General features: G+C 40.5%; 1 protein-coding gene across 1 annotated transcript in view; it reads left to right on the forward strand.

Annotated features, from left to right (window-relative positions):
* The window catches only part of nfixa (nuclear factor I/Xa), a gene marked incomplete at its 5' end in the record, with an annotated part of 42631 nt that overhangs the window by 13098 nt on the left and 2027 nt on the right, over window positions 1-27506 (forward strand). The window contains 3 exon segments of the mRNA XM_034203021.1: window positions 12565-12741; window positions 14182-14328; window positions 17522-17613. Of these exon segments, the coding sequence (XP_034058912.1) occupies window positions 12565-12741; window positions 14182-14328; window positions 17522-17613 (416 nt within the window).

Consider the following 27506-nt stretch of genomic DNA (forward strand, 5'->3'; position numbering starts at 1 on the left):
TTTATCCAAAGCGACTTACAATAAGTGCGTTCGACCAACAAGATACAAACTTGAAGAAAACAGAATCATATAAGTACATCAGGTTTCATAGAGCCAAACATTTCAAGTGCTACTCAACTGGCTTTAGGTAAGCCAGCAGGATAATCTCCACATATTAACAACACTTTAGGATTTCTGAAGTAAAAAGGTTACGCAATAAAGGAACTACAGAACGGTCACATGACTTCACGTCACCACCGCTAAGCTAAAGGCGGCTAATGTTGGGCTATAAAGGAACTACAGCACGGTCACATGACTTCAAGTCACCACCGCTAAGCTAAAGGCGGCTAATATTGGGCTATAAAGGAACTACAGCACGGTCACATGACTTCACGTCACCACCGCTAAGCTAAAGGTGGCTAATGTTGGTCTATAAAGGAACTACAGCACGGTCACATGACTTCACGTCACCACCGCTAAGCTAAAGGTGGCTAATGTTGGGCTATAAAGGAACTACAGCACGGTCACATGACTTCACGTCACCACCGCTAAGCTAAACGGGGTCACCACGCTGTGGCTAATGTTGGTCCTATTAAAGGACACCTACAGCACGGTCACATGACTTCACGTCCACACCACCGCTAAGCTAAAGGTGGCTAATGTTGGGCTATAAGGAAACTACAGGCCCGGTCACATGACTTTCACGCTTCAACCACCGCTAAGCTAAAGGTGGCTAATGTTGGGCTATAAAGGAACTACAAGCCTGGTCACATGACTTCACGTCACCACCGCTAAGCTAAAGGTGGCTAATGTTGGGCTATAAAGGAACTACAGCACGGTCACATGACTTCACGTCACCACCGCTAAGCTAAAGGTGGCTAATGTTGGACTATAAAGGAACTACAGCACGGTCACATGACTTCACGTCACCACCGCTAAGCTAAAAGCGGGCTAATGTTGGGCTATATAAAAGGAACTACAGCACGGTCACATGACTTCACGTCACCACCGCTAAGCTTTAAAGGTGGCTAATGTTGGGCTATAAAGGAACTACAGCATGGTCAACATGACTTCACGTCACCACCGCTAAGCTAAAGGTGGCTAATGTTGGGCTATAAAGGAAACTACAGCATGGTCACATGACTTCACGTCACCACCCGCTAAGCTAAGGTGGCTAATGTTGGGCTATAAAGGAACTACAGCCCGGTCACATGACTTCACGTCACCACCGCTAAGCTAAAGGTGGCTAATGTTGGGCTATAAAGGAACTACAGCATGGTCACATGACTTCACGTCACCACCGCTAAGCTAAAGGTGGCTAATGTTGAGAGTAATGACGTTTAGTCGTCTCATAAGAAACTGTTAGCAAACTGTCATTTTTAAACTAAGCTAAAGGCTAAGTAAAGGCTAAGCTACTGTTGGGCCATGATGATGTTTAGTCGTCTCATTCAGACGCACTTTATATCGTAAACACAAATAGCAATGAACCAAAAACACATTCAGAAAAAACCATTGATTCCAGTCGAAGGGAACAGGAAGTGCTAAAATGCTGATTCATTCCCGTGTTTGAGGACTCATTCCTGCACCGCTCTATCGGACTCACAGATTGTGAGAAACCCATCTGTATATTAAGCCAATCAACAAATCAATGGATGAATCGATCCATTGATTTCAATCATAATCATTAGACTCTCACTAAAACTTAAAAACAGTGATAAGATTTTTTCTTCTTTTTTTCAGTATAGAGTCAAAGTAAGAAAGCAGCCATGTTTTGATTTAAACCTCGTTTCTGTTCTGCCATTTTTTTTTTGTTGATCCCCTTTTTGCCAGGACTCTCATCGCCTGGTTCTCTTAAGAAGCCGGGGAAATTCGATTTCAGCGCCATGTCCTCCCAGAGGCCCCCCCGCATGGCGTTCACCCACCACACACTGCCCATGCTGGAGTGAGACCAGGTGAGACTAGATCCAGACCCCCCCCCCCCTCACCTGTCGTATCTCCAACCCAGTTGAGCTCGAACCACGCGCCCAATTCCGCATTAACGTAGCTCTGAGCGTCAAGGATGTATAAAGCTTGAGCTTCAACCTCAGGATCCATGTATCTGTGATCCTCTCCAGAATGGAAGGAGTCATCACATACAGAGCATCAACTAGTTCCTGAGCAGTGTCCTTCACATGCTGATATCCAAGAGAGGGAGTTACAGTCACAAGATGGAGGAATAGAAAGCAGTATTCAATGTTTACTTCAGATTAGCTCCACGTCAGAAATGAGCATGCTTGATGTCTCTCTCCATAGAGGCTGAACCATCATGTTAATCACATAGCTATCATCTGCCTCAAACAGTCCTGATGCTCTTCTAGGTAATCACACATCCTGTCATGTTCACAGCTACAGTTGATACCTTTGTTAGCATGCTACTCTCAGACTGGAAGAGGACATTCAGGATTTCCCCAACATGTTAAAACAATGACGCTGCGTCGATGCTTTCATCATGCGGAAAAGTTGGCGTGGTTAAATCTCGACTGGGTTGTAAAACGACAGACGCCTCCCCCCCCCCCCCCTCCACATCCCTCCCCCTGGTGCAGAGGTGGATCTATGGGTGCTCCCCCCCCACCCCCAGAGGGTGCTGTTCAAACTGGTGACGGAGCTTCTAGGGATTCTGGGTGTTGGAGTTTTGTCTGGCTCTGTGTGGTCTCTCGGGGGAAAGTAAACGCTTCATACTCTGGCTTTTGTTCTTCATGAGGTACACCACGGATCAAGTGTTGTCTACTATCTGTACTTGTTGACATAATGTACTGCTTGTTTATTCTACGTTTCTGTTGGTTGGCAATTGTTTGTTTTTTCTTTTTACATTCAGTGCAAAACACACAAGTATGCATGTTGTCCATTTGATACCATACCATCGACCTCAAAACATTAAAACATAAGTAAAAAAATAAATGTTCAAGTATCAAATAATATATTAATAATCCAAGTAATATAAATATATATATATATAATAATGTTATATTTATACTATCATCTACAATATGTAATTATAACATTATATATGATTTTGTTACATCATTACAGTACCAAACAAATTAAAATAAACAAAGAAATATCCCATGGAAAATAAAATATAATATAATAATAATTTAAAAAAGAATAATAATGCAAACTAAATAATTATAATAATAAATATTCCTTCATATTGGCTGTTATGTACTGGAAGGGTTAAGAGATTTAGAAAGCAGTGCAGTAAGGATGAATGGAGTTGCATTGTGTTGCATTCTGGGAAATGTAGTATCCAGCTGTTATTGCACTTGATTCATAACTAGAGAGCAAAAGTCAACTTAGTCTCCTGCTTTGTTTACGCCATTTCTTTAGTCGTGAATACCTGATTGTTGTATGTTAACATCAAATCACTGCGCCTAACAAGCTAAAGACTCAAAGACCCTGATCTCCAAGTCTTAGTGGCAATTGGTTGGTGGTCATTTCATGAAGTATTTGCCAAACCACTGGGGTATTGCTGGCCTTAAAGTGGGTCTCCCGGCTTCTTGTTTTAAGGTGATGCCATCGTGCATTTTCCTTCATTATCGTTGCACAGATTTGGAGGATTGTGATCCAGCCCTCTGTATTTCCACTTCTCTGTTCCCTATCTTCTCAGAATCAGAATCAGGTTTATCGTGAGGTGCGTTTACGCTTACAAGGAATTAGCTTTGGTATCTGGTGGTGTGAACATAAACAATCTAAAAAAATAAGTATATAAGGATAATTATACAGTATACAGATATGTATACAAATATGTATATCCTATATACACAGTCAACAGACAGCACACATTAAAGTGGACCTATCGTGCTATATTGGAAACATATATTGTAGGGCCATACCTATACAAAACATGTCTGTGAAGTTGTGTGCTTAACATACCAAACAGTTCACCCACACGCCTCATACTGCTCAAACCCCTCTTTTGAAGCCCTGTTAGAGAAACACGGATTTTGGGTCCTTAGCTTAAAAAAAATAAAAAGAGGAGGCGGAAGCTAATGCATGATCAGAATTCTACCGGAGATAAAGTTAAATTCTGCTGCTGATTAAACACCATCCTGTTCTAAACCACGTCAAGGTTTATCTCTGGAACAGTTATGGAGCTCAAATGCCTTTTTCTCTTGCGGGTTTATCACAAGGTGAGTTCCTTTTTTATTTCCTGCTTTTCAAACACATGCTCTCCAGTACAGGTTAGCTCTGAGTGTTAGCGAGGCTTGCTAATGTAAACCAAAGACGAGATTACGTCCAAAACACGTCAGGCATTGTTTCTGATAGCAACTCTCTGTGGGTCCATCATCCGAAATTACGTCATATCTGCTACACAAATCTGGATCAGCTCCGTTGTTCCCCGTTTTTTAAAAGATTTGGGTACGGAGGAAAAGAGAGAGGGTTTTATTTTCTGACGCTGCGTGAGTTCCCCGACGCACCGGGGACACATGGTGATGTATACAAGACATCACAAAGTGCATTTTGCATGATAGGTCCCCTTTAAGATAAAAAAAACACAACAATCATATATACAAAATAACAGTCACTTCTGTCGATAATACAAAAGGAGTATTTTTAAGAAACAATTTAGCATCAAAAAAGGCAAGTATTTACACCTAATTTTAATGTAACTATACGAATAACCTTAAAAGCTAAAAAACAGAAACAGTTAGTACAATGAGTATATGGTAAAGTACAGTGTATTATATTTTAAAGTGGAGTGCTGTGTGCAGACATAATAATAATAATAATGCATTACATTTTTTATTAGAGCGCTTTTACAGGTGCTCAAAGCGCTTTACAAGTACACATTACACATATTAGACATGTAAGAGTCATTACTGCGGACATTACCCACAGGAGCAAATCGGGTATGTGTGCAAGAATGTGCCAAAAGCAGTCAGAGAGTTGAACGTGAACATGGCTCGCAGTCATACTTGCCAACCCTCCCGATTTCATTGCCCTCTCCCGGTTTCCTCCCGGGGTCATATTTCTCCCGCATTTCTGACATAATCAGATTTACTCAGGACTGTTTCCACTCGGACTTTAATACAGCTACACCATTGTTTGGTTTCCATGGTAACGCGTCTCTTTAGCAGCGCGCACAACTGAAAGTCTGAGAGGGTGAGGAGTCACAGAAAACAGAACAAGAATCGACAACTCCACCCTCTGCTCACTCCTCATGTTAAATACAGGTCCAGCCCACACATACGCTCCATCAAGGATGCTGCTACAGGCCGCAAGGCAGTGCACTTACAACTACAATAAGCATGTTAATGTTAATCTAATACAGCTCCGGTGAAAACCCCCCCCCCCCCCCCCCCGCGGTGGTTTTGAAATGCTCCTGATTTCTGAGGTCTCAAGGTGGGCAAGTATGCGCAGTGTTAAGAAAGACAAAAAAGTTCACATGCATTATTACTTCTTCTTCCCAAGTGTCCTTGTTGCCTTGTGCTCCTCCACAGTGTGGGAACACATTGAGTCTGAGGGACCACATGTCGTTACTCCTCTTGACTCCGTGTGAAGCAGCTGATCCTCCAGCAGCAACAAGAGCTCCTGATAACATCCACACGTCATAAATCACCTCCGTTGGGTTTATCACCACGGTGCTGTCGCGGAGCCGAAACCTTAGACGCTCAAGACAAGATATAACAAGATAGAAACACAGACACACTGCGGATCGAAGGAATGATTATATTGTTGTACAACAGTATAAGAGACAGAGTACTTGCGTCAAGTCCGCCAAGAGTATATGTGTCTGTCTGTGATCTGAGTACTTCTACTTTTACTCAAGTACAAGATCTGAGTACTTCTACTTTTACTCAAGTGCAAGATCTGAGTACTTCTACTTTTACTCAAGTACAAGATCTGAGTACTTCTACTTTAACTCAAGTACAAGATCTGAGTACTTCTACTTTTACTCAAGTGCAAGATCTGAGTACTTCTACTTTTACTCAAGTGCAACATCTGAGTACTTCTACTTTAACTCAAGTACAAGATCTGAGTACTTCTACTTTTACTCAAGTACAAGATCTGAGTACTTCTACTTTTACACAAGTGCAAGATCTGAGTACTTCTACTTTAACTCAAGTACAAGATCTGAGTACTTCTACTTTTACACAAGTGCAAGATCTGAGTACTTCTACTTTAACTCAAGTACAAGATCTGAGTACTTCTACTTTTACTCAAGTGCAACATCTGAGTACTTCTACTTTTACTCAAGTGCAACATCTGAGTACTTCTACTTTTACTAAAGTACAAGATCTGAGTACTTCTACTTTTACTAAAGTACATGATCTGAGTACTTCTACTTTTACTAAAGTACATGATCTGAGTACTTCTACTTTTACTCAAGTACAAGATCTGAGTACTTCTACTTTTACTCAAGTGCATGATCTGAGTACTTCTTCTTTTACACAAGTACATGATCTGAGTACTTCTACTTTTACACAAGTACATGATCTGAGTACTTCTACTTTTACACAAGTACATGATCTGAGTACTTCTACTTTAACTCAAGTGCAACATCTGAGTACTTCTACTTTTACTCAAGTGCAACATCTGAGTACTTCTACTTTTACTAAAGTACAAGATCTGAGTACTTCTACTTTTACTAAAGTACATGATCTGAGTACTTCTACTTTTACTAAAGTACATGATCTGAGTACTTCTACTTTTACTCAAGTACAAGATCTGAGTACTTCTACTTTTACTCAAGTGCATGATCTGAGTACTTCTTCTTTTACACAAGTACATGATCTGAGTACTTCTACTTTTACACAAGTACATGATCTGAGTACTTCTACTTTTACACAAGTACATGATCTGAGTACTTCTACTTTAACTCAAGTACAAGATCTGAGTACTTCTACTTTTACTAAGTACATGATCTGAGTACTTCTACTTTAACTCAAGTACAAGATCTGAGTACTTCTACTTTTACTAAGTACATGATCTGACTACTTCTACTTTTACTAAAGTACATGATCTGAGTACTTCTACTTTTACTAAGTACATGATCTGAGTACTTCTACTTTTACTAAAGTACATGATCTGAGTACTTCTACTTTTACTAAAGTACATGATCTGAGTACTTCTACTTTTACTAAAGTACATGATCTGAGTACTTCTACTTTTACACAAGTACATGATCTGAGTACTTCTACTTTTACTAAAGTACAAGATCTGAGTACTTCTACTTTTACTAAAGTACATGATCTGAGTACTTCTACTTTTACACAAGTACATGATCTGAGTACTTCTACTTTTACTAAAGTACAAGATCTGAGTACTTCTACTTTTACTCAAGAACAAGATCTGAGTACTTCTACTTTTACTAAAGTACATGATCTGAGTACTTCTACTTTTACTAAAGTACAAGATCTGAGTACTTCTACTTTTACTAAAGTACATGATCTGAGTACTTCTACTTTTACTAAAGTACATGATCTGAGTACTTCTACTTTTACTAAAGTACATGATCTGAGTACTTCTACTTTACTAAAGTACAAGATCTGAGTACTTCTACTTTTACTAAAGTACATGATCTGAGTACTTCTACTTTTACTAAAGTACAAGATCTGAGTACTTCTACTTTTACTAAAGTACAAGATCTGAGTACTTCTACTTTTACTAAAGTACATGATCTGAGTACTTCTACTTTTACTAAAGTACATGATCTGAGTACTTCTACTTTTACTAAAGTACAAGATCTGAGTACTTCTACTTTTACTAAAGTACATGATCTGAGTACTTCTACTTTACTAAAGTACAAGATCTGAGTACTTCTACTTTTACTAAAGTACATGATCTGAGTACTTCTACTTTTACTAAAGTACATGATCTGAGTACTTCTACTTTTACTAAAGTACATGATCTGAGTAGTTGTGATGAAAGCTTTGTAACCAGCGAGCAGCTGTGCAGCGATGAGGTCGACGCCATGTCAGTAAACCATCCAGACCCTTCGCCTCTCGAGGTGTACAGAGAACGCACACACACACACATGTTCACGCTGATGTACACACACATCTCATCCATGTTGTGGCCAGCTAGTGTGTATAATTGTATACACACTCGTACAGAGGGAAGGCTTCAGCCGTTCTTCTTCAGACTCTTTGGAAATGTCCAAATGCTTAAAAACAAATCCTTGTTCGGAGCAGATCCTCATTTTCTCATATGATCAAATAATAATATGGTGCAGGTCCTCTCCACACACACACACACACACACACACACACACACACACACACACACACACACACACACACACGTATCTCCACACACACACACACCTGCATCGCCACACACACATGTATCTCCACACACATGTATCTCCACACACACACACATGTATCTCCACACACACACACACACCTCTATCGCCACACACACATGTATCTCCACACACACACACACACACCTGCATCGCCACACACACATGTATCTCCACACACACATACACATTACACACACACCTGCATCGCCACACACACATACATCTCCACACACACATACACACACACACCTGCATCGCCACACACACATGCATCTCCACACACACACACACACACACCTGCATCGCCACACACACATGCATCTCCACACACACACACATACACACACACACACACACACCTGCATCGCCACACACACATGCATCTCCACACACACACACATACACACACACACACCTGCATCGCCACACACACATGCATCTCCACACACACACACATACACACACACACACCTGCATCGCCACACACACATGCATCTCCACACACACACACATACACATTACACACACACCTGCATCGCCACACACACATGCAACACCTGAACACGACTGTTGTGATGAAATATTTGCTAAATCTATTTGGAAAGCCAGCAGAGAAGTCTACGGAGACGTTAGACATGATGAATCAATAACTGAACAGATGGGTTCCGGCAGCTGGGAGAGTGACAGATATACGGGGACACGTCTCAAATGAAATGATGGATGATCAAATAATCCCCCATGTGTTTAGTATATGTAGAACAAACCTCCTTTGCCTTAAATATCCAGCTCTGTGGATCAAGATGTTGGGTGTTATTCAATGTGTCATGTAAGATGACAGTATGGCCTTAATCTGGTATCCTTAGAATTCAAAATAACATCTAGAGAAAGGTACAAGAGGCAGTTTGCCCAGAGTATCGACTAGGATGGTCAAAATACTTGCTTAAAAGTGATGACTAAGTTGTTTAAAATGTGTTAAACGGGATGACTAAAGCCCTTTATCTCCTCCCATCATAACCCCCCCCCTGTGCCCCCCAATGCTGGCCTGCACCCAGTCTGTAATGGGATTAGTGGGTCTCTCACACACACACTCACGCACACTGTATTAAAGCAGAGTGTTACTATATATACAGGCCTCGTCTCAGGGGGTGGGATGCAGCCGGGTTGGCATGAAGTACACACACACACACACACTCTCATACACACACACAAACTAACACACACACACTGTATTAAAGCAGAGTGTTACTATACAGGTCTCGGTCTCGGGGGGTGGGATGCAGCCGGGTTGGCATGAAGTACACTCACACACACACACACACTCACACACTCACACAAACTCTTAACACACACACTTTATTAAAGAGTGTTGCTATAGGCCTTGGTTTTGGGGGGTGGGATGCAGCCTGGTTGGCACGAAGTACACTCACACACACACACACACACACACACACTCTGTATTAAAGCAAGAGTGTTGGCAGCGAGACCCTCTGATACAAATCAGGATCTTTGGTGATGGGTCCCGGTCTGACAGAGGGTCTTTGTGCTCCCCTCTCTCACATTTACACTCTGCCAGGTCCTCTGTTCCCCTCTCGAGGAACAACAAAAGGAGCGCTTCTTTATAAGAGTATTATCCGCTTAACGCTGATATATGTTGCCTCTCCACACCTGTCCGACAACTCAACGTCAGCCGTGTTTGTCTTTCTGTGTTGGGGTGGTTACTCAAAAACAGAAATGCATTACACATTACTGGATACCTTTCAAAATAAGTACTTTACTAAATGACTCACTGCACTATACTCACTTTACCTTCAGTTACTTCACAGATGAATGGTGTGAAATCTAATCAAGTGTTGAATCAGACTTTAGTTCCACCTGGAGTAAATCCACCAGCTACCCTGCAGTATACAAAGTCATTCAAACTAGCTGCACCTTCACCAGCTTTGAGAACACTTTCATGATCAATCATTATAAAACATATCATATATATTATTCTGAAATGGACCAATCTGCACAACGACTACTTTTACTGTCTTTCACTATATTTTGATGAGAATACTTTTCTACTTTCACTTGAGGAACATTTTGAATGCAGGACTTTTACTGTAACAGAGTATTCCTACACTCTGGTACTTCTACTTTTACTCAAGTACAAGATCTGAGTACTTCTACTTTTACTCAAGTACAAGATCTGAGTACTTCTACTTTTACTCAAGTACAAGACCTGAGTACTTCTACTTTTACTCAAGTACAAGATCTGAGTACTTCTACTTTTACTCAAGTACAAGATCTGAGTACTTCTACTTTTATTAAAGTACCAGACCTGAGTACTTCTACTTTTATTAAAGTACCAGATCTGTGTACTTCTACTTTTACTCAAGTACAAGACCTGAGTACTTCTACTTTTATTAAAGTACCAGATCTGTGTACTTCTACTTTTATTAAAGTACCAGATCTGTGTACTTCTACTTTTACTCAAGTACAAGACCTGAGTACTTCTACTTTTATTAAAGTACCAGATCTGTGTACTTCTACTTTTACTCAAGTACAATACCTGAGTACTTCTACTTTTATTAAAGTACCAGATCTGAGTAATTGTACTTTTACTCAAGTATGATATCTGAGTACTTCTACTTTTACTCAAGTATGATATCTGAGTACTTGTACTTTTACTCAAGTATGATATCTGAGTACTTCTCCACCTCTGTATGTATCTCTGTTTGTTCACAATACCCTCACATATATCTCTAAAGATGTGAAGCTCCAGCAGAAAAGCTTCCACTTGGACGCGGTGCAGATTAATTCTGTCGTAGAAACAGAAACGTTTCAGCGTCTGGATGCCAAGCTGCAGCGATGCCAGTGAATCACACCCTGGAAACGGCTCGCAGGCGTGCAGCCATTAAAGCGGCACTCAATGATCTCTTTGTTCTTTCTCTGTGTGCAAGCTACACATCTGATTGTAAAAATACAGCGCCTGCATGTATTGGATGTGTGCACAGTCAGGTGTGTGTGTGTGCAGGACTGAATGTTGTCGAGTGTTACGTTGTTTTTCTTTTATTGTGTACATGTGAATGCAATATGTGTGTAAATCTCCACCATAAAGCTGTATGGAGTGATCGTAAAACGTTACGAGCAAAGCTATTAACTTCAAATCAGCTTTTCTTGGCAAAAACACAACATTCCTTTCATGTGCGACATTTCAAAAGCAGATTTATACTTTCCTGTTGTGATGTGTTATAGAGTGGTGCGGGGACGACGTGTTTCTTTGTTGGACTCTGAAGGCAGCATCTCCTGGTCCAATGGGATTTCTCCATTGGATTATTAATCTTGTTTATGATATTTACACGTTTAGTTCAGCATGATATCTGAAGTAAAAATCTAACGTTAGGCTATAAAGGAACTACAGCACGGTCACATGACTTCACGTCACCACCGCTAAGCTAAAGGTGGCTAATGTTGGGCTATAAAGGAACTACATTACGGTCACATGACTTCACGTCACCACCGCTAAGCTAAAGGAGGCTAATGTTGGGCTATAAAGGAACTACATTACGGTCACATGACTTCACGTCACCACCGCTAAGCTAAAGGTGGCTAATGTTGAGCTATAAAGGAACTACAGCACGGTCACATGACTTCACGTCACCACCGCTAAGTTAAAGGAGGCTAATGTTGGGCTATAAAGGAACTACATTACGGTCACATGACTTCACGTCACCACCGCTAAGCTAAAGGAGGCTAATGTTGGGCTAAAAAGGAACTACAGCACGGTCACATGACTTCACGTCACCACCGCTAAGCTAAAGGAGGCTAATGTTGGGCTATAAAGCAGTGTTTCTCAAACTTTTTCATGCCAAGGACCACTTAACCAATACAAAAACACTCGCGGACCACCTAACTCCACAAATATCCAAAATCACATCGTTTTTCTAGAACAGATTACAAATCGCCTGAAAATAAATAAAGGTGGCTAATGTTGCGTGTGATGACGTTTAGTCGTCTCATTTAGACTCTTGTTAGCAACCTCTGTTTTTAAATCCACCAGTGGGGTATTTACTGACGTATTTCATGTCGTAGAACAAAAGTCTCTTCTGTGTTAACCACAGGCCAAACACACATTTATAAAACACTTCAAGGCAAGAGAACAGGAAGTGCAAACATGCCTCTAACTTCAGGGTTTAGGACTCATTCCTGCACCACTCTATTGCTGCTGCATCCCTTGTGTAACAGGAACTCATGTGTTCTCGCTCTCTGCATCTCTCTCCACTCTCCTCTAATAGAAATGTCTGTGTTGGCAGGGAGTCCCCGAGCTACAGCCTCCGCGCTGCACTTCCCGTCTCCCTCCATCATCCAGCAGTCCAGCCCCTACTTCACCCACCCCACCATCCGGTACCACCACCACCCGGGACAGGACCCCCCTAAAGGAGTTTGTGCAGTTCGTCTGTGCCGACGGATCAGGGCAGTCATCCGGACAGGTAAGGACGTTTAAACTAGCTGCACATGTGCCGCACCTTGCATGCCTTCGAGTTGCAGGATTCTTCCCTCTGGTTATCGTGTTTGATGCAGTTAGCAATTATAGTGATTATAAAACAGAAAGTAGAAGAACATCATACAAAGGTTTATTGCAGAGTATTGTATAATTGTGCATTCATGAACATAGTAGGAGTTAAGTTGTAAAATAAGAGGTAACAATTAAAAAAATATATTATAACATTACAAAATAAGACAAAATGTTCAAATATGAATCTGCAAAAAATAATTACAACAAGTGATTAACAATTAACTGTAAAAAATGTGAGTGTATATAGAAGCATATTAGTGCTGAAATGTGATATGGAAGCTACAATAATTATTATCATTAGCTACCTAATTATACAATTTGACAACTACTGTTCTTGGTTTCAACATGTAAGTGCTAAGGAATTTATAGCATTGGAATTTTACTTTGAAAACCATTTGTCTAATTTATCGTTGATTTCCCCTTTTTGAAATTCAGAAAAATTCACATGTTCTGAAGTTTTCATCTCAAGAAAAAATCTAATTTAAAGAAACACGGCTTGGTTTGAATTTATATATTAGATTTGGATTGATCTGAATTTGAACCTACGTTTTCCGAGTTATTGTTAAATATGTTTTGAATTTGTAAACCTGAGAACAAACTTGAAATGGAGTTTTGTAATCTGAGAATTCAAAGGAATGCAAACCACAGAAAAAATTCAAATACTTCCAATGTTATGTTAAATTTCAAAATAAAAGCGCTCAAGGTGAACACAAGTAAACACGTCAGACATTTGTTTACTCAGTCAGTCTACAAATCTTTGTATTGTCTTGTCAATGTATTTTTACTGTTTCAGACCCCAACGTTTTTCCCTTCCTCACCTTTTTCTTATTTTGTATTTATATTCCGCTCCACCAAACCCCCTCAGAAGTTCTCATCAGAGTGAATCAGTCACAGAAACCTCCCGTCCTGTGTTGTTGTTCCATCGTGTTTCTGTTTCCATCTCTAGCCGATTTCACTCGGAGTTTGGTTGTTTGGTGCTGGTACCGTTGGTGGTGTTGTGCTTGTGTAGACGAGTCCCATGGTTTTTTGATTTCTTGCCATCGTCTTGGACAAACCCAGTCAATAATGTGCTCACTTCCCTCCTCCTCCACCCACCACGGACCCCCTGCTGTGGAGCCTCTCACCTCCCTCTCAAACCCCGTGGTGATTATTATTTGTCACACCTCCATAAAAGATCTACATACATAATTCCTTTGGTTGTTTTTTCCCCACCTTCCTCCCTCTTTTCCACCATCCCCTCCTTCCGTCATGGATATTTTTTTGGAGCTCCTGAGCCGCGTCCATTTCTTTTTCCATCCCGTTTTTTTGCGGATTGTCGCATGTCGTCCTCCTGACCCTATTTGTGTGTCTGCAGCCAACGGGAGCGGCCAGAGCAAAATGCCGGGCTCCTTCTTGCTGCCTCCACCTCCCCCAGTGGCCCGCCCAGTGCCCCTCCCCATGTCCGACTCTAAACCCAACAGCACGCCCCCCGACGGCGGACTCTCCTCGCCCGCATCTCCGTGTAAGTGACCCCGCAGAGACAAAAACCAAACCGACAACAAAAATCCCCGAAACCCTCTCCAGTGAAAAAAAGACCCCTCCTGCCATTGTTCTTCCTTACAACTTCGTGCCCATCATGTTCCTGTTTATCCAACATCTCACCCTCCGTTAACCGTGGGAAGCTAATGGAAACCCGCACAGGACAAACTGTGGAGCTCAGAGTAGATCAAGGACACGTATTTATTTTATAACGGACTCCTGTCGTGATCCTCAGGGCTCTGTGTTGGGCCCCCTCAGTTTGAGTCCATTCTGTGTTGAGGAAACTGCAAAACCAACCAAGTTCTTTCATTTCATGATGGACTCACTAGCAAACCTTACAAATAGATTGACTTATTGTTAGTTGTGAAGAGCACAAATAGAGTGGTGCAGGGATGAGTCTTAAAACCCGCAAAATACATTTTACCACTTCAGGTTCCTTGGTCATGAAGTCAATGGTCTTTTGAACGTGTTTTTTGAACGCCACGCCTAAAATAAGGAAATAACAAGCTGAAGATTCAAGGCTTTATCATCATGTGCTCAGCAGCTACAGTGTAGATATGTCAATGAAAAACTGAAGTCACAGGCTCCTTCAACAATGCAACATGAATATATATAGGACATAAAACAGATACAATTGTGCGAGAGAATGTTTTGAGTTGTGCAAGTTAATACAAATCAAATAGAAATAGTGCAAGAAGAGTATATACAAGTAAATGGAATGTGAGATTCTAACATTTAGTTCTAATTTGAAAACGGGGGTGGCGAACAAGTGTCTAAATAAGACGACGACTAAACGTCATCCAACATTAGCCGTCTTAAGCTCAAAGATCATAAAGTGGTGTTAATATGTGGAGATTATCATAAACGTGTGTTGGCCAAAAAGTGTTTTTCTTGCAATATACAGAAATCTAATGAGGGGAATACCATGGCTTTTTGTCAAGTTAGCCCTTGCGATGCTAACTTTCGGGTTAGCATTCAAAAATGATCCCTACACCACTCTATTTAGGGCACCTCTGCTATGGAAACCCGTACAGGACTTTCTGTGGATCTCAGAGTAGATAAAGACTAGATATATTTTATAACGGACTCCTGTGGTGCTCCTCAGGGTTCTGTATTGGGCCCCATCAGTTTAAGTCCATTTTGCGTTGGGGAAACTTCACAACCAGTTCCTTTTAGAAATGTATGTTGAATATTTATTGAGTCTTACTTACGTAAAGAGCCCACATTTAGGGCAGTTAAGTTATTTCTACTCCGAAACACTCCAGTAGAAATTGGGACGCTGATGGAAAGGATTTAGTTATACTTGTTTTTGGTTAGTAGGATATTTTTTGTGATTGTTAAGATGGATAGGGTGTGTTTTTAAGATCCAGTCGTGGGGCTTTTCTCACAACACCTGTGATAGGAGGGGCACTGGATGGAGCACCTTTTTGTTTTTGTAGCTTTCTTTTAAACCTAGTGTTTGCGTTTTACCCCCAGTCAGCGTGTCCAAGTCTTTTATGTCTTATGTATGTTATTCCAGTTCTTAGAAACACATGGATACTGTATATGTCCGTAAATTCTCCTTCTCTCTGTCTCTCTTCTTCTTGTCCTGCCTCCTTTTCCTCCACACAAACACATAAGTCCACACACTGCAATCCCTCAGTGAGTTTCAGAAGCTGGAGTCTGTTGGGTACCGAACTGGGTACAGAACTGCCCTAAATTTGTCAGAAGCTTTGATGCCAGTGGGTTTTTAAAGTCCCTGACTGATCCCTCAATGTCAGGATCCTAGTGTGATCAATCACTTCAAACTGAGCTCATCAGCGGGATTTAATCACTCAGGGAAATCTAAGTTTGCATATTAGACACTTGTCCGTTGAGTTTTGATGACCTCAATGCAATATATCAGTACTTTCTGTTTTAGTAAATTAATTTATCACAAGGTTTATAATCTATTAAGTTTACTGTTTGCTATACTTTCTTAATGGAAAGTTTGACCCTTTTTTTCCTGGCATGAGTTACCACTAATATATGATATATATGAAGTAGCCTAGCTTAGCATAAAGACTGGAAACGGATAAACAGCAAGCCTGGCTCTGGTCAAAGGTAACATAATCTGCCTAACAGTAGTAGCGGTGGTGACGTGAAGTCATGTGACCGTGCTGTAGTTCCTTTATAGCCCAACATTAGCCGCCTTTAGCTTAGCGGTGGTGACGTGAAGTCATGTGACCGTGCTGTAGTTCCTTTATAGCCCAACATTAGCCTCCTTTAGCTTAGCGGTGGTGACGTGAAGTCATGTGACCGTGCTGTAGTTCCTTTATAGCCCAACGTTAGCCACCTTTAGCTTAGCGGTGGTGACGTGAAGTCATGTGACCGTGCTGTAGTTCCTTTATAGCCCAACATTAGCCTCCTTTAGCTTAGCGGTGGTGACGTGAAGTCATGTGACCGTGCTGTAGTTCCTTTATAGCCCAACATTAGCCTCCTTTAGCTTAGCGGTGGTGACGTGAAGTCATGTGACCGTGCTGTAGTTCCTTTATAGCCCAACATTAGCCGTCTTTAGCTTAGCGGTGGTGACGTGAAGTCATGTGACCGTGCTGTAGTTCCTTTATAGCCCAACATTAGCCTCCTTTAGCTTAGCGGTGGTGACGTGAAGTCATGTGACCGTGCTGTAGTTCCTTTATAGCCCAACATTAGCCAGCTTTAGCTTAGCGGTGGTGACGTGAAGTCATGTGACCGTGCTGTAGTTCCTTTATAGCCCAACATTAGCCTCCTTTAGCTTAGCGGTGGTGACGTGAAGTCATGTGACCGTGCTGTAGTTCCTTTATAGCCCAACATTAGCCGCCTTTAGCTTAGCGGTGGTGACGTGAAGTCATGTGACCGTGCTGTAGTTCCTTTATAGCCCAACATTAGCCGTCTTTAGCTTAGCGGTGGTGACGTGAAGTCATGTGACCGTGCTGTAGTTCCTTTATAGCCTAACGTTAATATGTGGAGATGATCCTGCTGAACTAAACGTGTAAGTATCATAAATGTTGAGAATATTTTCTGCAATAATCCAAAACCACGTGGAGAAATGTCCCATTGGACCAGGTAGATGCTGCCTTCAGGGTCCATCATAGAAATACGGCCTCCCTGCACCACTTTGTTTCTATTCCTTTAAACCACCAGCTCCCTGACCTTTTGTCTCTCCTCTGTTCCTCCAGCATACTCCACGCCAGGCGCCTCAGCTTCCAACAGGTTTGTCGGCATCGGATCACGGGACAACAACTTTCTGAACATCCCGCAGCAGACGCAGGTAGAGAAACACTCTGATGATTTGATTTGATGTATTTCGAACGTGTAAAACAATATTTATACAGAAAATTATAATAATAATGAAATGAAACAAGAGAATTATCATGTACCAAATTAAGCAGTATCAAATTGATGAATACAAATATGATTGACTTACAAATTATATATAAACTAATGATCTACCTAATCCCACCCCTTCTCCCAAAAACTAAATTATTAACATTTCTACTCTGTTAAAGACGTCGGTTTTGAATGTGATTAAAGTCAGGAAACTTGTTAACTCTGTGGATGTTCGCCCACATATTTCTTATTCCCCTCTTCTCTGGTTTCCTCCACCTCTCCTCTCAAAGCGCACCATCACATCTGTATTTTACTGAACCATATGTGCTCCGATCCGTTTATTTGGCTCGTATGGAGACTAACATCCAGGCCTTCTCCCTCGCTGCCTCTTCGCTAACTCTCCTTTCTATCCAATGTGAACTTCACTTTAGTAGAAATACAAATACTATGGTCTTAAAACAGCGCATTACAAGTAAAAATCCTAATTTAAAATGGAATACAAAGGTGTTAAAACGGCAACATGTAATTCTTGTAAGCATTAAAAGTACTCAGTGTGCAGAATGGCTCTTACCACAGTATTATAGAGTGTTTTTATTCTGGTTCTCATCAGCAAAAGTACATATATCATGAGAAAAAGGTACTGGATGATATTCGAAGTGCTTCATGGTTGATTGTAAGTTGTCCTAGATAAAAGTATCAGCTAAATCAAAAGTGTAAAAGTGGTCCAGGACTGCATCGTAATCAGGTTTTAATTCAATGTAGGTTTAAACATTTATGGAATGTGCTTTGGTGTATAATAATGCATACATAAACACAGAAATATTAATGTATTTGTATAAAGGGGCAAATATACAACTAGTATAAACTTAAGAGTCCAATATGACAACTTACTCTCCTATTATAAGAGCTTTGCCGTTTTAAAAGCGGAAGTATTATTTAGAAATCACAGAGGAACGTCCAGAGTTTACAGACTGTAAAAGTAGTCAGAGATGGCAAAAGTACACACATCCTTTACTCAAGTAGAAGTACAAATACTCGCCTTTAAAACTACTCAAGTCAAAGTAAAGAGGCTTTGAAGTGTACTTCAGTAAAAAGTACCCATAACTAGCAGCTGCTTTAAAGAGTACCTGACCTCCCTTTATATTAATAGAACAATAATGTCATTGTTAGCTAATGAATGTTTCCATGCTGAACAACGGCAACATGACAACGTTTCCATTGGTCCCTCTTCTTTAGAGAAGACCAGGAAATGATGGATACACGGATCGTGTTCAAATCAATAGGCACGCAATGACTCTAAAGAATAATGATCACGCATCAAACACACATTCAGACTAAAGGAACCAGCTGTTTGGGAAATGAGAGAAGTAGAAAGTACAGGTATTTGAGTTCAACATGTAAGAAGTAGAAAGTACAGGTATTTGAGTTCAACATGTAAGAAGTAGAAAGTACAGGTATTTGAGTTCAACATGTAAGAAGTAGAAAGTACATGTATTTGAGTTCAACATGTAAGAAGTAGAAAGTACAGGTATTTGTGTTCAACATGTAAGAAGTAGAAAGTACAGGTATTTGTGTTCAACATGTAAGAAGTAGAAAGTACAGGTATTTGAGTTCAACATGTAAGAAGTAGAAAGTACAGGTATTTGAGTTCAACATGTAAGAAGTAGAAAGTACAGGTATTAGAGTTCAACATGTAAGAAGTAGAAAGTACAGGTATTTGTGTTCAACATGTGAGAAGTAGAAAGTACAGGTATTTGTGTTCAACATGTAAGAAGTAGAAAGTACAGGTATTTGTGTTCAACATGTAAGAAGTTAGAAAGTACAGGTATTTGAGTTCAACATGTAAGATTAGTAGAAAGTACAGGTATTTGTGTTCCAACATGTGAGAAGTAGAAAGTACAGGTATTTGAGTTCAACATGTAAGAACGTAGAAAGTACAGGTATTGAGGTTCAACATGTAAGAAGTAGAAAGTACAGGGTATTTGAGTTCAACATGTAAGAAGTAGAAAGTACAGGTATTTGTGTCAACATGTAAGAAGTAGAAAGTACAGGGTATTTGTGTTCAACATGTAAGAAGTAGAAAGTACAGGTATTTGTAGTTCAACATGTGAGAAGTAGAAAGTACCAGGTATTTGTGTTCAAACATGTAAGAAGTAGGAAAGTACAGGTATCTTGAGTTCACATGTAAGAAGTAGAAAGTATAGGTATTGTGTTCAACATGTAAGAAGTAGAAAGTACAGGTATTTGAGTTCAACATGTAAAGAAGTAGAAAGTACAGGATTTTGTTTCAACATGTAAGAAGTAGAAGTATAGGTATTTGTGTTCAACATGTAAGAAGTAGAAAGTACAGGTATTTGAGTTCAACATGTAAGAAGTAGAAAGTATAGGTATTTGAGTTCAACATGGTGAGAAGTAGAAAGTACAGGTATTTGTGTTCAACATGTAAGAAGTAGAAAGTATAGGTATTTGAGTTCAACATGTGAGAAGTAGAAAGTAACAAGGGTATTTGTGTTCAACATGTAAGAAGTAGCAAGTACAGGTATTTGAGTTCAAAATGTAAGAAGTAGAAAGTATAGGTATTTGTGTTCAACATGTGAAGAAGTAGAAAGTACAGGTATTTGATGTTCAACATGTAAGGAAGTAGAAAGTACAGGTATTTGAGTTCAACATGTAAGAAGTAGAAAGTATAGGTATTTGTGTTCAACATGTAAGAAGTAGAAAGTACAGGTATTTGAGTTCAACATGTAAGAAGTAGAAAGTACAGGTATTTGTGTTCAACATGTAAGAAGTAGAAAGTACAGGTATTTGTGTTCAACATGTAAGAAGTAGAAAGTACAGGTATTTGATGTTCAACATGTAAGAAGTAGAAAGTACAGGTATTTGTGTTCAAAATGTAAGAAGTAGAAAGTACAGGTATTTGTAGTTCAACATGTAAGAAGTAGAAAGTACAGGTATTTGTGTTCAACATGTAAAGAAGTAGAAGTACAGGTATTTTGGGTTCAACATGTAAGAAGTAGAAAGTACAGGTATTGAGGTTCAACATGTAAGAAGTAGAAAGTACAGGTATTTGAGTTCAACATGTAAGAAGTAGAAAGTACAGGTATTTGTGTCAACATGTAAGAAGTAGAAAGTACAGGTATTTGTGTTCAACATGTAAGAAGTAGAAAGTACAGGTATTTGTGTTCAACATGTAAGAAGTAGAAAGTACAGGTATTTGTGTTCAACATGTAAGAAGTAGAAAGTACAGGTATTTGTGTTCAACATGTAAGAAGTAGAAAGTACAGGTATTTGAGTTCAACAGTAAGAAGTAGAAAGTACAGGTATTTGAGTTCAACATGTGAGAAGTAGAAAGTACAAGTATTTGAGTTCAACATGAGAGAAGTAGAAAGTACAAGTATTTGAGTTCAACATGAGAGAAGTAGAAAGTACAGGTATTTGAGTTCAACATGTAAGAAGTAGAAAGTACAGGTATTTGTGTTCAACATGTAAGAAGTAGAAAGTACAGGTATTTGAGTTCAACATGTAAGAAGTAGAAAGTACAGGTATTTGTGTTCAACATGTAAGAAGTAGAAAGTTCAGGTATTTGAGTTCAACATGTAAGAAGTAGAAAGTAAAAAGTCGTCAGAAAGTGGAGTAGTGGAGTAAAGTACTGATACCAGAAACATGTGTAAAGTAAAGTAGCTAAAAAATGAAATACCCAAGTACAGGCATGTTAAAATACTTCAGTAAATCGACTTTGTTTCATCAAAATCCTTGCTTTCCTTCCTCCCTCCCTCCCTCCCTCCCTCCCTCCCTCCCTCCCTCCCTCCTTCCTCCCTCCTCCCCTCCTTCCTCCCTTCTCCCCTCCTTGGTTCCTTCCCTCCTCCATTACTACCAGTACTTTTCTCATTACTGTGTCACCCCTCCCACCTGGAGGCTCTGAACACATGGACACCATCTGAAGCTCATCCTCAATCTGTTTCTCTGCACTCTTACTTTCCATTTCGCCCCCATTACTGACGGTATTCCCCCTTCCTCACTTCCTCACTTCATCACCTCCTCGCCTCCTCACTCTTCTTTTGCTCATCCACTTTTCACACTTTTGTTATTTGACATACATTTACTTTCAGACATTCAACTACTTCATATAATACCTCTCTCTCCACTTAGTCAGTCTCCAAACAACACATGATGTGCTTATATGATGACATCAGCAGGAGAGGACTCTTTAAAGTAGAGACACTACATACTGATATACACCTGAACATCAGCAGGAGAGGACTCTTTAAAGTAGAGACACTACATACTGATATACACCTGAACCTCAGCAGGAGAGGACTCTTTAAAGTAGATACACTACATACTGATATACACCTGAACATCAGCAGGAGAGGACTCTTTAAAGTAGAGACACTACATACTGATATACACCTGAACATCAGCAGGAGAGGACTCTTTAAAGTAGAGACACTACATACTGATATACACCTGAACCTCAGCAGGAGAGGACTCTTTAAAGTAGAGACACTACATACTGATATACACCTGAACATCAGCAGGAGAGGACTCTTTAAAGTAGAGACACTACATACTGATATACACCTGAACATCAGCAGGAGAGGACTCTTTAAAGTAGAGACACTACATACTGATATACACCTGAACATCAGCAAGAGAGGACTCTTTAAAGTAGAGACACTACATACTGATATACACCTGAACATCAGCAGGAGAGGACTCTTTAAAGTAGAGACACTACATACTGATATACACCTGAACATCAGCATGAGAGGACTCTTTAAAGTAGAGACACTACATACTGATATACACCTGAACATCAGCAGGAGAGGACTCTTTAAAGTAGAGACACTACATACTGATATACACCTGAACATCAGCAGAAGAGGACTCTTTAAAGTAGAGACACTACATACTGATATACACCTGAACATCAGCAGGAGAGGACTCTTTAAAGTAGAGACACTACATACTGATATACACCTGAACATCAGCAGGAGAGGACTCTTTAAAGTAGAGACACTACATACTGATATACACCTGAACATCAGCAGGAGAGGACTCTTTAAAGTAGAGACACTACATACTGATATACACCTGAACATCAGCAGGAGAGGACTCTTTAAAGTAGAGACACTACATACTGATATACACCTGAACATCAGCAGGAGAGGACTCTTTAAAGTAGAGACACTACATACTGATATACACCTGAACATCAGCAGGAGAGGACTCTTTAAAGTAGAGACACTACATACTGATATACACCTGAACCTCAGCAGGAGAGGACTCTTTAAAGTAGAGACACTACATACTGATATACACCTGAACATCAGCAGGAGAGGACTCTTTAAAGTAGAGACACTACATACTGATATACACCTGAACATCAGCAGGAGAGGACTCTTTAAAGTAGAGACACTACATACTGATATACACCTGAACATCAGCAAGAGAGGACTCTTTAAAGTAGAGACACTACATACTGATATACACCTGAAACATCAGCAGGAGAGGACTCTTTAAAGTAGAGACACTACATACTGATATACACCTGAACATCAGCATGAGAGGACTCTTTAAAGTAGAGACACTACATACTGATATACACCTGAACATCAGCAGAGAGGACTCTTTAAAGTAGAGACACTACATACTGATATACACCTGAACATCAGCAGAAGAGGACTCTTTAAAGTAGAGACACTACATACTGATATACACCTGAACATCAGCAGGAGAGGACTCTTTAAAGTAGAGACACTACATACTGATATACACCTGAACATCAGCAGGAGAGGACTCTTTAAAGTAGAGACACTACATACTGATATACACCTGAACCTCAGCAGGAGAGGACTCTTTAAAGTAGAGACACTACATACTGATATACACCTGAACATCAGCAGGAGAGGACTCTTTAAAGTAGAGACACTACATACTGATATACACCTGAACATCAGCAGGAGAGGACTCTTTAAAGTAGAGACACTACATACTGATACACACCTGAAAATACTCCCCCTCTTGACACACTTTCCGTCTTGTGATCACTTTTCTCTCCGGATCATCATCAATCTTTTTTCGTGTCCTTTTCTCTGAAAGGAACATGCTAACCATTAGCTCTGTGTGCTTTGGGTCTGCGTGTGAAAGTAGAACCAGACGTTAGTCAGATCCGAACATCAATAAGAAGACAGGAGACACGGCCAAAAACACGTCAATTATTCATATACTTAGTACTCTTGGCGTAGAGCTGTTTCTCGTGGTTTAAAACGCTGTGCAATAGACTCAATGGCTGCAGCAATAAGAACAAATACATACATAGAATATTAATAATGATATAATAATACATGGGATTTTATAGCGCTTTTCCTAATGCTCAAAGACACTTAAATATATAATGTGTGTGCGTGCGTGTGAAAATAAACTTATAGTACCAAAAAACGAATGCAGGAGAGCCAGTTTCAAAATATAATATTTGTTATATCTGGATTATTATGATTCATGGTGATGCATTAATGTGTTCATTTATGCAGCTGGTAAAGGTGGAGCTCATACTGACTCATTCATTGGTTCAGATTCAGAATACTTAAGTGTCCATAAAATTGACATCCAATGGAAATTAGTCTTTGGCAAATAATCAAATCAAGTTTTATTTATATAGCACATTTATAAACGATCTTTGGTCGAGCCAAAGTGCTGAACATGTAATAAAAATAGCCTACAGTAGAGACACTTTACAGCAAATACAACAGCACAGATTGTTCAGAACATCAGTATGAGAAAAACAACACCCTCTGTCCTCAGACCCTCTGTCCTTAGACCCTCTGTCCTTAGACCCTCTGTCCTTAGACCCTCACATCGTACAAGGAAACACTTCCAGAGAAAACCCACAGTTTAAAGGGAACATGGGAGAAACCTCAGGGAGAGCAACAGAGGAGGGATCCCTCTCCCAGGACGGACAGACGTGCAATAGATGCCGTGTGTAAATCCAAGAGATAATACATTTTACAGCAAATAGACCGAATGTTAGGAAATGCATGTGTCTGTAATAAGAAGATGAATCCACGAGGATGTCAGCTACAATCCTGAGGAAGCCATCAGGGAAGCAGCATGACGAGACCCAAGGCAGGACCGCAGAGACAGGTTCAGCCACGACCCGAAGTCCACGACTTAATCCAGAACTCAGGATAGAGGATCCAAGACACAGGACTACAGCAAGAGGATCAGCCTCGACTCCGGATCCCGGCGTAGATATAGATACAAGACAAGAAGAAAGATTTGGCTGGGTTAATCGGAACAAGAGAATACACAGACACAGACAGAGAGGGAAAAGGTCATTGGATAAAAGTTATTCTTCATAACCCTCTAGAAAGATCTCATGAACTTCCCCACTCAATCTATCAAGACCCGAGCAGTTCTATTAGATATAGATAAGAAACAGAGACAGGGATAACATGAAAATAACACTCACTGTTGCGGCTATACAGTAAGCAGTCCAAATAAGAAGGCAGCGAGGGCAGCGAGGGGTCAATACGGGGATTTATTGCAGGAAAAACAAGCAAAAATACAATTTATCCAAGTGCAGATAACCTTAATTGAGCCACTGATAGTTAAGGATACTGTGGTGGAGAAATGTTGCAGGACTTCAGTATACATTTGACCGTTTGGATTTGTTTGTCGCCCACCACCTTCAACTATACGCAAGAAATACCACATAATAAATAGAAACTCTCCACACACACACACACACACACACACACACACACACACACACACACACACACACAGGGAAACTGCATCTCAAAGTGACTTAAAGTGGTTTGTTGACCATTTAAACATCAGCTGTGTTAGAAATAACAAAATGTACTTTACAAAATACAATTAGGTGGTGGTGTTGGTGGCAGAATGTCCTAATAAGGATCCTTGAGGCTTAAATATAATTCAAAGGGACATTTATATATTTTGAATTAATTAATTCGCTGGCCTGGGAGCGCCTTGGGACCCCCAGTCAGAGCTGGTTGATGGGGAAAGAAAGTTTGGGGCTCTCTGCTGGAACTGCTACCCCGAGACCCGACCACGGAGAAGCGGGAGAAGATGGATGGATGGAATTAATGATATTCAATCCAATCCAACTTTATTTATACAGCACATTTAAAAACACCAGAGTTGCTGTACATCAATAAATATATAAAAAGCAGTACAATACATTTAGACCAAACCGATGGGACAAAAATAAATAAAACCATACTTATAGCCACAGACTGAAAAACTCATACACGATGTACAAACATTTAAAACACGACAAAATAGAAAACCCCAATTTAGAAAACACAGATATGAGTAAGTGTGCTTCACCACAGACTGATAGGACCCTGCACAGTTGGTAGTGGAGTAAAAATAAAAGCATAATGAAATGGAAATACACAAGCACCTCAAAATTGTACTTATTTTGAGTGCTTTGTGGGGACCCCTCACTCTATGGGCTCTTGTCGCCCCCCAGTGGTCGACGTGAGGTACTGCATAGAGAGAGTATATGAGGAGGGGGTGACGGGGTTTTTTGGCCCTTTAAAGAGTCACGTCCCGGCCGTCTCGTTACCCCCAGCAACCAGACATGATGTCACAGCCATTTGATCTTGAGTTTAAGGAAAGAAAAGAGGGTGGTGTGTGTCCGCTGCCATGAGTCTAACCGGGAGATAAATGGATGTGTGTGTGTGAGAGAAGGAGAGTCGCTGCAAAGCATGCTGGGACGCTGGAGGGGAGAAAAGGGGGGGGTTTATTCATGCAACCTGTTAGAGTCAAACACAACAACAGGCCGTTTCCCTCCTCCCTCCCTGAGGCTCGGAGGAGTTTCCAAAGCTTGACTTCCAGGATTTTGCTGCCAGATAAATCTGACCCCGATCTGCACCCGGATCACGCTGAGCGGCCATTTAGTGCCCGCCAAACCAAACACACAGAAAGTGCGCTACAGAAACGCAGAATAGCTGCAGGAGTGAGACCTAAAGCCAGGACGTCAGGTTTCTCTTTAGACATGCAGGGGAACCTGTGCACAATTCGAATGTCAACTTTCACCAGCGTAGAATCAGTGTGTTTCAAGGCACCTTATTGTGTTGGGATCGCTTCAGATTGTAAAGGGTTCAAAGCGATTAATGTCATCATATATATATATATATATAAACTCTTCACCCTTCAGTACAGGGAACTGAGAACTTCCACACCACCACTATGTGCAATATAAATACCATCATTACTAAACACTCTGCTGTATAACATGTGCAATATTATTATTATTAATAATAATAATGTTCGATAAATAACGTGCAATTACGTATCTACCACTACGGTTTTTGCACTACTAAATACTGTTCCGCCAGGGGGGCGTCTTGCCGTCATTTGACTTATTCAGCTCGGGACGCCCTGAACTCGAGCCGAGGGCGCCCAAACAAATCAATAATTCGAGAGAAGATCGAGAGTTTTTATCGCATGAAATAACGAAAAGGAAAAGGACATCCCTCTGTTGGAGGTAGGGATGGGTACCGAGCCCCGGTATTAAACGGGCCCCGGGGCTGAATTATTAAAGACCGTGGAACCGTTAAGCTCCAACGTTATCGTTATCGGTCTTTTTATCGGTACTGGAGACATGTACAAAATATATGTCGTGTGTAATGTTGCTACACAAACATTATATTGCAGTTTTAGTTTCGCCAACTCCGTTTCTAATATGCAAAAAGACTGCAAAATGCATGAGTTTAGCATGTAAGGGCGGTAACATGAGCAATGTGTCTAAACATTTATCAAAAGAGCTCCACATCCAGACGGAGGAATGCACCGGGTTCG

The sequence above is a fragment of the Gymnodraco acuticeps genome, unplaced genomic scaffold, assembly GCF_902827175.1.
Source record: "Gymnodraco acuticeps unplaced genomic scaffold, fGymAcu1.1, whole genome shotgun sequence".
NCBI classification, from domain to species: Eukaryota; Metazoa; Chordata; class Actinopteri; order Perciformes; family Bathydraconidae; genus Gymnodraco; species Gymnodraco acuticeps.